Raw genomic sequence first — 11,861 nt, 5'->3', positions numbered from 1 at the left:
TTCCTGCTGCTGTTGCTCTTTGTGAAGTTCACATTGATCTTTTCTGCCCCAGACCTTAGCACTGCAGGTACCCACCACCCTCCCAAAGGTGCCAAAAATGCTTCCAGGCCTACCTCATCTCTGTGAAACTTTGCCTCACAGAGATGTACCCTGCTGCTCCATCCTAACCACTCTCTCCTGCTCCTTTTCATCTCTAGGCTTGTGCTGCCACGTGTCTTCATGATGGCAAGTTCCATTTAGCTTAGGCAGCTGAGAACCCCTGAGATGGTCTTGAAAATCTGCTGGTTTTGTAAATTCTGGCAGCTCATTCAAATAAAAGGAACCCTGGGCTGTTTTACCCCCATGATCCATTTAATTATGGGGAAAAATGCAGCCATGCTTCCACTAAAGTGAAAATTCAGACTTGTTACTCACTAACTTTCCACCCTGAAAACACAATTATTATGAACTCATGGCCAGGCTCATTAATTTGGTTTAAAAAATTATACATGTTGGAAGAACAAAGCTGAACTCTTCCTGCTTGACTTCTGATTTTGTGAGCTTTTAACTCATTTTGATCACAGTTCATGGTATTCTGTGAATACATTTTTTTCCTTCCAAAATAGATAGTTACACTGTTTTAATCAAAATATAACTAAGATTTATAGAACCCCTTGCTTCCTCTTGTTATGCTTTAAGAATAATAAATTAAAACAAATGATAAAAACCCCTGAATTTTTAAACTGATAAGTGTAACAATAGCAAAATTCACCAAACCATCTTTCAGTTATGTTGTTACAGCAGCACTGCAGGTGAGTGCACAAGATTTTTTTGTCTTCAGGCTCACAGACCATCTCGAGTATCTGAACTTGCCTCTCAAGTCTGTTTTCCCACTAAAAACAAAGGGAACCCTGTCCCATTGTAAGGTGGTTTTCTAATTAAGCTGTAATTAAGCCAATATAACTGACATCTATAACAATATATGAAGTTGTGGAAGAGCATTTGTTTACAGTGTTGTTATCTAGCTAAAAAGCAGAAATTACATAAGTACCATACTTACCCATTTTCTTTGGTTTTTTAGAAGAAAATTTCTGATATTCTGGAAAAATCCACTCCAAAACCTGGTGTCCCTGCGGATCTACAAAATCTGCTTAATCAATATTTCAGTGAAAACCGTTCAGTGATTGAAATAGAAGAATTAAAGCTGTCAGGTAACATCCTATATTTACTAGATAAATAGTATTTTTTTTCATGTTCAGTTCTTTTTCTACTGAAGGCAGGATTTTGGGGACAAGTCTTGAGTTGTTTTATGGAAATATTTTCTTATAGTGTAAGTTTTATTTACTGTTTAAGTAGAGATGTTAGTTTCTTTGGAATAAATGCAAGGTTTCTTGGAGTTGCAGAAATTAAAAAGCAACATTCTTTAAATGTGTCCTTTTATTGTGAAGTATTAATTTCAGGAGCTCACTTTTATAACAAATATCCTGTGATTCATAATAATCACTTCCAAGATGCTGAGAAGGTGAAAATGGATTTTGTTTCTGGGATTATCTGAGTTGATGGAGATGCACAATAGGAAGGCTGACAGGAATAGGCAGAGAAATAATGAGGCATCATTCTGACATGGTTCTGGGATGTTGAACACAATGGTTTTTCAGGGCATGGCATGAAATAAGATGGTAGTTTCAGTCCAGGTGTAATTTGACCAAGTTTTAACCATGACAAGGACCCTCTTATTTCCCATATTCCACCTCCAGTTAAAAGTAAAGATAGAAAAAGCAACACAGGACAGACCAGGGTTGGCTTCTGTCAGTGGAAGGTTGCAGTAGGGGTGAAGGCAAGACTGAACTTCTCTGCCTTTTACTCTGAAGATAAAGGGGCACTGTTTTTTTATTGTCACTCTGCATTACTTATTGCTAAAGCTTATGGAGAGCAACCAGCCTAGTAACTAACCTGCATACACCTTTGATGCTTCTTGAACTCAGAGTGACCCGTGCCCAGTGTAGGAGCCTTCTAGCCCAGCAGTGGTGTCTCTCTTTGACTGAACTTCTCTGCCTTTTACTCTGAAGATAAAGGGGCACTGTCTTTTTATTGTCACTCTGCATTACTTATTGCTAAAGCTTATGGAGAGCAACCAGCCTAGTAACTAACCTGCATACACCTTTGATGCTTCTTGAACTCAGAGCCTTCTAGCCCAGCAGTGGTTTCTCTCTTTCAATGTTTAAGGCTGTCTTTCTAGATAAATACACTCCTCCTTAACATCCATGAGTCTGGCCTGACTCTTCTTTATTTCTGTGGGGCAAGTTCATCTTTCTTGTTCAGTCAGGAAAACCTGGAGGAGTTCCATACAGATTGCTTTGAAAAGCTTGTGTTAAATATTTCTAGACCATTAGGATCTTTACCAAATAATGACTTGCATTGCTTTTTTTTCTTATTAAAAGAGCCCCTTGGACTAGTGAAGTGACCCATTTCCATACAGATTGCCTCTTGGGTTGGATGGAGATATTTTTTTCTTTCTTTTTGTGCTGGGAGTTGAAGACTTAGAGTGCCAAGGAGTTTATGGACTTCTACAGCTGTCTAATCATTCACATCTAAGTACTGAGCAAATAACAAGCAACTACTTGGCATTGTGTCTTCTTAACTGACATGGTGCAGAAGGTCAGGTCTGTAGTCAGCGTGGTCTCCTGCAGTAGTCTGGAGCTGTGGGTTAATTCCCTCCTTTCTGAAACTTTCATTTAAAACTGTTGTTGATACTCCAGTGTTGCTGGGATGTTGGTGAAAAGTCAGTGGCTGAAACTTGTGTCCTTCAGAAACCATCTTGTGAATTGTCCATCGTTAATGAGACTTAATGTGTTCAGAAGAGCAAAACAACAGCAAAGATATTTTGCCACTGGGAGAAAAGGACTATGAGGGGTGTGAAGAGCAATCCTGTTTGGACAGAATATTTATGGACTGGCAGCCTCTGCCTTTCCCAACCAGCATCAAGTGCATCTTTTAAATGTGATTTTAAAAGTAAACCAGCTGCTGATACTTCAGTTTTACACATTAATTTCCCTTGGAGCTCAAGTCCCTGTAAGAGACCAGGAAGAGGAATAAAATTATCAACAGGTAGATTATCAGTAGGTTATTGCATTTACACAATAAGAATTGTTTGGGTGACCTACAAATGTATTCCATTGTAGGTAGGCTGGAGGAAGGGTCTAACAGGTTGACTGTGAGGCTTTTGGCTAAGACTTTTGATTGATTGTGGCAAAGACATGTGAAAACTTCTTTTAAATGATGTGATCACACCTGTCCAGGCCTGTGTCCAGGGGTTTGTGGAGGGAGAAAAGAAAGGAATTACAATTGAGTTGAAAGATGTTATCTTCATTGATTTATCAATTATAAAGCTTCTTGTACATGAGGTGCACATTAATCTTTGTTTCAGAAATGGCAACTTATTGATGATGGATTTTAACAGGTTATGCTGCAAACATATCTAGTCCTTTTGCTGTTAAAAATGCATCAGTAAAAATGTTTTTTTCCTTTACATTTTCAGATTCCTGTTTTTTGCCAGCCAATGATCTCACCCACAGTTTTTCTTCATACCTGAAGGAAAGTGAGTTGAAGTGTTGGTCTGGGTGAGATGAAAGTTGTATGAAAAACACTGTTAATGCAATATTGTAGTTTTTATCTATATCTCCAATATTTTTAGCTATGAAATATTAATAACTTTAAGGGGTTTTCCATTTTTTTTTCATGACAGGTCTTAGTTTCCTGGCTCTTTTTTACCCTATGACTTTTTTGTGTGTGTCAAAATGTTCTAGGGTTTCTTTTAATGGCTAGGGATTATTTGTCAGTAATTTATTGTGGCTTCATAAGTAGATTTGTGTATTATCTTACAGTAAAAATCCTGCAGCTGTCTAATGACATGAACCAAGAGAAGTTTCATTCTCTTGTATATTTATATAGAACTTGTGGTCTGGTAAATGTTTCTTTTCAATTGGTTTTCTCTGACACAAAGTGTCATGTGTGGCAAATGAAGACAATGGGCTTGTCACCTTACAAAGTGTTGATTTTTGATGCTTATCTGATTTGTTCAGTTATGTGATATTTCTCTATTTTATTTATTTTGGGCATTTTATTCTTCAGTTTCTCAGCCATGACTAAATGTAAAAGTCTTGCCAGAGATCCAGACCTCATAGGAGTCAGCGTGTGTGTTCTTGTTGCTGGCTACCATTCACTGTGTACTCTGGTAATTTAAAATTGTGGCCTGTAGTACTTTGAGTGGTTTTTTTTAGTGAACTTTTTCATTGCAGTCTGTCCTAAGTGGGCAAAACTCCGTAAAAACCACAAGGAGAAGAAGTCAGTGGTGATGTTGGTGATCTGCAGTTCTGCCCTTCGTTCCTTGGAACTCATCAAGTACGTCGATAGCAAATGTTATGTTGAGGTTGGCAGGCAGTCAGAGGTTTTGTCTTGGAACCACAGGCATAAAGGCAAAACTGGGACACTGCCTTCTGCTAGCCAGCAAATTCACTGACTCAAACTGATGCAATATCCCTTAGTACTTTAAACTGTGAGAGTGTGGTGTTTGGTTTTAGGCTGGAGTAACACTTGGTACTTCTGTTGTATGGAAGTGCTATTTTTGTTAAAAACCAAAAATAAAGTGTAGGCAATTTGATGGAAACAGGCAACATGTTTTACTTGGGAACAGAGTAAACCTATCAAGCCTCATGATCCACCACTAGAAATTGTGACTTAGCACTGAAGGCCATGAGGATGTGGTGTTCCAGGGCCTCGAGTGCCAACATGTACATCTGGTCTGAGTGTTTGCAGGTCTCTCTCCATGTTCTCAGCTGGCTCAGGCTGGCAAAACTGCTCTGCAGAGATGACAATTTTCAGTGTTCCCTGTCCTGTTTTCTTCCCCTTCTCTATTGCCCCCCCCCATTCCATAAGTTGTGATGACTTTGAAGAATTAATGTATGCCTTCACAAATTTCATTATTCTATTTTGGGTCTTGACCCCATTTCCTATGACTGTCAGTACAGCATGGGATAGAGAGCTGGGAAGTTTGACTCCATGCCACAGATATGTCCATAAAATAAAAGACAGCATAAAATGACATGCAGATATCACCATCTGAGATGTAAGTGGTTTATATGTATGCTTGTATATAAACCTTCAGCTTTGCACAAGAGAAAACTGAAAATCTGGCACACTGCAGAAGCCAAAATACATTCAGTAAATACTGAATTTGTTGTCTCCTGCTTGATTAATACAGAACATAAGAGTTGTTACTGTGTGCCAGAATGAAGTGTCAGAAAAACAAGTCAGGTTTTCTGACAAGTGAGTTTTGGTTGCCTAGAATTTGAGCAATCTCTGCAGTAAAGACTGTGGCAGCCTAGGTTTTCCCAGCAGCAACACTGCAGGAAGACTGTAAAATATCAATTGGTCCATACACAGATTATTGCTTTTGTGTGCACACACACACACACACATTAATTCATGCCTTTATCTCAGTAACTGAGAATTTTTTTAATCAGAATCTGGTCATCAGTCAGTTTTGAAGTAATATAGCTGTGACAGCACAGGCCCTAAGTATTAAATATTATCTGAAAAGCTATCTAAACAATATTGCCCCCTACTGATACCTTCTATTGTGTTTGTCCACTTGCTGATCACTGTTGATCAAGTAGCAAACAAGAATGTACACAGCATTCAAAGTACACTCTGGGGGACTCTGTGTCTCAAGCATACTGAGAAATGCCAGTTTTGCTTTCCTCCTGTGTGGTCTTAATCCCAACCCTCATTCTTTCATTTCCTTTTTCAATTTTTTTTACTGCTAGGTCAATGACAGCATTTAAAGGAGACTGCAGAGTTCTCAAGTTGTTTGCAAAGCACATAAAGGTAAGAGAGCTGCAAGAGAATCTTGATAGAACAACCAAACTAACTGGTGTTGTGCTGTTTTCTTTTTAAAGCATTTAGCAATAGTGCCTCTCATATAGTGTTCCTATAATGCTCCTTTCTTTAGGTGATGCTTCTTTTGGTTGCCCACTGCTGCAGTTTGAGGAATCTAGCCAAACACCATCTCCAGTAGCTCAGGTGCAGTCCTGTGCAGGGTATAGGTGCTGAAACAAGTGCTGTGTTGTAAAGGTGTTCCACCTTCCTGTGGGTTGCTCCTTCACATGGCTTTTGCCTGTTTAAACAGAAGGCTCACACACCTAAGTTTGTAGGAACAAACTGTGCCCACACCACATTTGCATTCTGCCAGTTGGATGCCTGGATATCCAACATCCATACCTGCTGGAGAACACAAATTGCAGGGATGTTGGAAGTAACGAGTGGAGATTTGGCCTTTGGCTGTCAAACACAGAAATGTCATGTGCTGTATTTCACCCTTTTCCAGTGCCTTCATCTTGAAGGAGTTTAGAGCTAATTCAACTTCATCACTTTTCCAGATAGTTCCAGAGACTTTCTTTAGATGCTGAAGGAAGCATACTGTTCGCACCTCCAGAAATAGTTGGTGCAGTAGCAGATTTTCAGAGCTGAAAATGACTGAACCTCTAGAGAAGTGTGATGCCCAGCTGGCTGTTCCATTTCTTCAACCTTCTCCCAGACGTATCAGTTTGACAGATGAACAGCATTTGTTACTTGATGGTATTGTAGAAAGAGATGCTATGAGATCTTGATTTTATTTCCAGCTCTTTGAGAAGAAATTTTAAAACAACCATGGGTTTACTGTGTTTTGTCTTCTCTTGTTCAAATTAGATACAAGAACAGATCAATATGTTGGAGAAGGGCGTGTTCCACATCGGTGTTGGCACTCCTGGAAGAGTAAAAGCACTAGTGGAGCAAGGTATGAGAACAAGGAGGGGTTTCTCCTGAGTTCATGGTCCTTGGTCTCATGAAAAGTGACACTGCAGTTGGTTTTGAAGTGCTTAGGTTGACCTGAAGCTGTGGATTTGGATACTAAACTGTACAGTTCTGTTTCTCCACTTGTACTATGTCAATCAAAATGAAGTCAAGATTCTAGTAGTTGATTTTATGATCACTTTAACCTGGTATAAATCAGTATTACCAGAGAAGGGCAGAGTAATACTCCCCCCCCCAGTCAGTACTCACTAATTCCCCCTTCCTGCCCAAGAGTCTTCAGCAGCTCAGTGAACTGATCCCAATTAAAACAAAACCAGTGTGCACACAAAGTCAGGTAATGAGCAGGCAGAGGTGGAGGACTTCCTCTTTTGGCAGGAATACTGATTTATGCTGACTTGAAAGTGATTGCAAAACCATGGTGTAAGATTTAAAGCTCCAGGAAACCAAACACTGCAAGTAAATCAAAAGGCAATAATGGTAGAAGGGATTGTATCATGTGTCACCCTGAGCTCAGTGTGAACTTTCCTGAGGGGTGGATGAAAGATCTGCTTCCTGATTTGATTTGATTTCTGATTTGCCTGTAATGAAATTAATTATTCTACACCAACCTCCTTTTCTCCTACCAAAATTTGAGTACTTTTTCTTACTCAATAGACATTATATACACAAAGAAAAGCAAACAACAAAATGAGAAGATGATAAGGTGAAATCTTTCCATTCCTCTTTCTAAACACTGCCTTGCTGTGACTGGGGATTCTTCAGCAGGGACTGGCTGTAGACTGGGACTCTACCATTTCTTCCAAAAGGCTTCAAGAGTAGCATAGTTTTGTTGCCTCCTGTGCCTTTCACCAACATTAAATCATCACTGCTCAGTACATCAGTACATTGCCATGGTAGGTGAAGGCAACTGATGGCAGGGACACAAGGTGTATCATCTTATCCAAAGGTCTGGTCTTTATTTTGACACCTTAATGTTGCAGGGCCAGGTCATTAGAGAATGGAAAGGAGTCAAAATTCATATGAAGAAGTAGAAGACATGGGGGAAATAAGGGAACAGCTGGCAAGCCAGTTCAGAAAGGACTTTTTTCTTCTTTCACCACCATCTATTTGGAGGATAAAGGAATTCTTCAGCAGCACCACTGACCTGACTCTCATTCACATAACACCTAGTCCTGTAAATGGCTAAACACTGTCAGTCCCCGTTAACAGGAGGTTTTAGGCTGGTGTCCTTGTGACTTACCAGCTCCTCATCAGCTGTGGAAATTCAACTCCTGTGGTTTCATCAAGAGGAAGCGTGAGGAATTATTTTCTGGCAGGATGTTAGCTCTTGACAAGCCTGGCAACAGTAGTTGTTCTGCTTTTGTGTTTATCTTCCAAAAAGGCAGGGGATTATGTGGTTAAGGGAGTTTGCAGTGTCAGTGCATTAGTTTTCCAACCAGCAAATGTAATACTTAAGTGTTCAAAGATGAGTTTCCTTGGAAACAGACAGCAAAAGATGGAAAACCCAGAAAACGTTTTGATAAGCACATGTCATGTTATCTTGGTGGTAAAATTTATGTTGCCTTTTTAGATGGCCTCTGCTTGAACTCCACAAAATATATGATTCTGGATTGGAACTGGAGAGATCAGAAACTGAGGAGAATGATGGATATCCCTGAGGTAAGACCTGTATATATTGTATTATGTGTATTTAATACTTTCAAGTCTAGTGCCCAGAGTTTGATCAGCAGGGTTTTCTTTCTGTAAAGGTGGTTTCAGTGGTCTAGAAACACAAAGAAGTCAATATTTGACTGGTAAATCTGTACTCTCAGGTCTCAGAATTACCTTCTGAGGAAGAATTTTTTTTTCCTTTTTTTGTTCCAAGTCACAGCTGTGACTTCTAGGGCTGTGCTCTGAATTTCTCCTGTTTAAGCTAGATTTTTGTTCTACCTGTTCCCAGCAAGTTCTGTCAGTAAGAGGACTTTGTACAAAGTTTCCTCAAAAACTAGATAAATTTGGAGAAGCATTTATGGTTTTTTATTTATTCATTATTCTATCTGAGAGTAGAATAACTTCTGAGTAAATCTACAAGCAATTCTCTTTTATTTCACCCCCTACATTTAGAGCAGGCCAGTATGCAGAATCTTGAGGGGAAAAAGGACTTATTTTTGTATGTATAAAGCACCTTGCAAAAAAAATACACTGCAGGAATGGAGCAGCAAAATAAACCACCTTTGGTTTTTGAGGCCAGGAGGCTCCCTCTTGTGGTAAATACATAAGGCTTTTTTGTTTGCCACCTGCTCTTATCTGTGAGTTTTTTTAAGAACAGAAAACATGACTTCACAGAATAACTTCTGAGTAAATCTACAAGCAATTCTCTTTTATTTCACCCCCTACATTTAGAGCAGGCCAGTATGCAGAATCTTGAGGGGAAAAAGGACTTATTTTTGTATGTATAAAGCACCTTGCAAAAAAAATACACTGCAGGAATGGAGCAGCAAAATAAACCACCTTTGGTTTTTGAGGCCAGGAGGCTCCCTCTTGTGGTAAATACATAAGGCTTTTTTTGTATGCTGCCTGCTCTTACCTGTGAGGTTTTTTAAGAACAGAACACGACTTCACAGCCAAAGCAGTACAAAAGGTGCTCATGGCAGTGGCATGGATTTTTTAAGTCAAGTGAAGCAGTAAACTATAGGTGACCCACCTCAAAAAAAATGAAGATTATGTTGCTAATATTTGATCTGGAGCTATTGCAAACCTGCACTGTCCCTTTCAGGTCACTGTAGGCAGCATCAGAGCATTTCTGCCTAGGAATATAGGCCAAAAATTGTGACTTCAGATGTGGGTTATTAAGACAAAATCTTAAGGCTATCTTAACATTTTGATGTTAAGGCTTAGTTCAAGTTAGAGCCAAGTAAGTAAGAATGTTATACCTTCATATGTAGTGTTAGCATAAGGAATAGATATTTATTGTGATTACAGAACAGTAAATATGTTATTACAGAAAAGTCTTAAAGCCTGCACTTAGGTAACACAACATACAGAAAGGTTTTTGACATCTTGAGGTATGTAAGTGGAGCATCTTGCAGCTATTTGTCCTGCTGCAGACATCAGGCAGATTCCTGAAAGTTATTCACAAGGAATATCAGCAATAAAAGATTTACAGAATTGGCAGCTTGATGGACTAATTTCTTTCCTCTCATATTAGTTACAGAGGCAAAACTGTACCCTTAAAATTAGAAATGAGGTATACTGATGTCTTTTTAGTGCAAACCTCAATTGTCCATAATTTCTTTGCATGTTTAAGGTGCTGTGTTGCTAAATTTCATTGTAGTTACACCAGAAAGCAAGAAGAGCTGGAAGCATGTGTTCATTGTACTTGCTGGCCTTGTACTCACCTGATGTTCAGTGGAGAATTATGTACACAGTGGTGTATTCTGATAAATATATAAATGTAAAAACACAGGAATCTTCTTAGAGGGATGGGAGGCTATCCAGAGGGACCTGGATAGGCTGGAGAGGTGGACCCAGATGAATCTTATGAGGTTCAACGAGGCCAACTTCAGGCTCCTGCATCTGGGCCAGGGTAACCAGCACTGCCAGTATGGGCTGGGAGAGGTTTACTGGAGAGTAGTCCTGTGGAAAGAGACTTGGAAGTGCTGGTAAAAACTGGAATTGAGCCACCAGTGTGCAGTGACAGTCCAGAAAGCCAATCCCAACCTGGGCTGGATCCAGAGCAGCATGGCCAGCAGATGGAGAGAGGTGATCCTGCCCCTCTGCTCTGCCTGGTGAGACCTCACCTGGAGTCTGTGTCCAGCTCTGGAGCCCCCAGCACAAGAAGGATGTGGAGCTGTTGTAGTCTCTTCAGCAGAGAGCCCCAAAAATGATCAGAGGTTGGAGCAGCTCTGCTGTGAGGACAGGCTGAGGGAGTTTGGGTTGTTCAGCCTGGAGAAGAGAAGGCTGTGGGGGGACTTCATAGTGACCTTCCAGTACCTGAAGGGGCCTTAATGAAGGTGGGGGAAGGTCTACTCAAAAGGGTTTGTAATGATAGGACAAGCAGTAATGGTTTTAAACTAGGAAAGGATAGATTTAAATTTGATATTAGAAAAAAATTCTTTAATATAAGAGCGATAGATCACTGGAATGGGCTGCCCAGAGAGGTAGTGGAGGCCCCAACCCTGGAGTCATTCAAGATCAGGTTTGATAGGGCCCTGGGTGATCTGACCTAGGTAGAGATGTCCCTGCTTGTGTAGGGAGGTTGGACCAGATGACCTCTAGAGGTCCTTTCCAGCCTAAAACTTTCTATGATTCTATTATTCTGTGATTCCCACACGACTTTCCTGTGTCCCATCAAATCCACATAATGGATGGTGCCCTGATGCACTGCTCTCTGTTGCCTCAACATCTCATTAGTTAATACTGTTGTGGGGTTGTTTTCCTCTATTTCTGCCTCTTCTTCATTCATCCCTAACAATGAAGGAAAGGAAATAAAAAGAAAGCTCACAGAAATCAGAGGAGAGGTGAATGAGTTTATCTGACTATCTTGGCACACTGGAGTTATACAGAAGCAAAAAAGGTTTAAAGGAAAATTTATTGTATACTTTTTGATGTGACCAAAGGAGAAGCTTCCTGCTGTGAGAGCTTTGTGTGTAGAGGTTAATGGCAATATAGAGCTGCCTCAACTCTTCAAATTACATGTTGGTAAGGTTCAAATGGAGTTTTTTCAACAAAAAAAAACCCACCTAAACAATATTGTATTGTCTGCAAACAATACAGAGACTGAGCCTTGAATAAGTTTGAAAATACAGAAGGATCAAGTTTCAGGGTTTGTGAAAGTAAAGAAGTTTGTAAGCAATGGACTGGTGATAGACAGCTGTGTTAACCCTCACACAGCACATCCCATGTGAACAGAGGTGGGTCAGGCTTTCTCACATCACTTACATCTGTGCAAAGTGGAGGCACAGGAGGATAAAATCCTGAGAGAAAACTTGCTTTCTAAGTGGGAAGAGGGAGCTGCAAGGAAACTCTGGACTAGCCATGCTGACAGAGAA

General features: G+C 40.0%; 1 protein-coding gene across 1 annotated transcript in view; it reads left to right on the top strand.

Moving 5' to 3' along the window:
- Positions 1-11,861, top strand: part of CMSS1 (cms1 ribosomal small subunit homolog (yeast)) — a 28,299-nt gene that overhangs the window by 15,593 nt on the left and 845 nt on the right. Inside the window, exons 4-9 of the mRNA XM_008941202.1 lie at positions 1,061-1,190; positions 3,518-3,577; positions 4,278-4,380; positions 5,805-5,865; positions 6,727-6,814; positions 8,402-8,490. Coding sequence (XP_008939450.1) covers positions 1,061-1,190; positions 3,518-3,577; positions 4,278-4,380; positions 5,805-5,865; positions 6,727-6,814; positions 8,402-8,490 — 531 coding nt within the window. The remainder of the gene's footprint in view (positions 1-1,060; positions 1,191-3,517; positions 3,578-4,277; positions 4,381-5,804; positions 5,866-6,726; positions 6,815-8,401; positions 8,491-11,861) is intronic.

Source organism: Merops nubicus, unplaced genomic scaffold, assembly GCF_000691845.1.
Source record: "Merops nubicus isolate BGI_N331 unplaced genomic scaffold, ASM69184v1 scaffold2525, whole genome shotgun sequence".
In the NCBI taxonomy this organism is placed as follows: Eukaryota; Metazoa; Chordata; class Aves; order Coraciiformes; family Meropidae; genus Merops; species Merops nubicus.
This window is presented reverse-complemented; position numbering and strand designations above follow the sequence as displayed.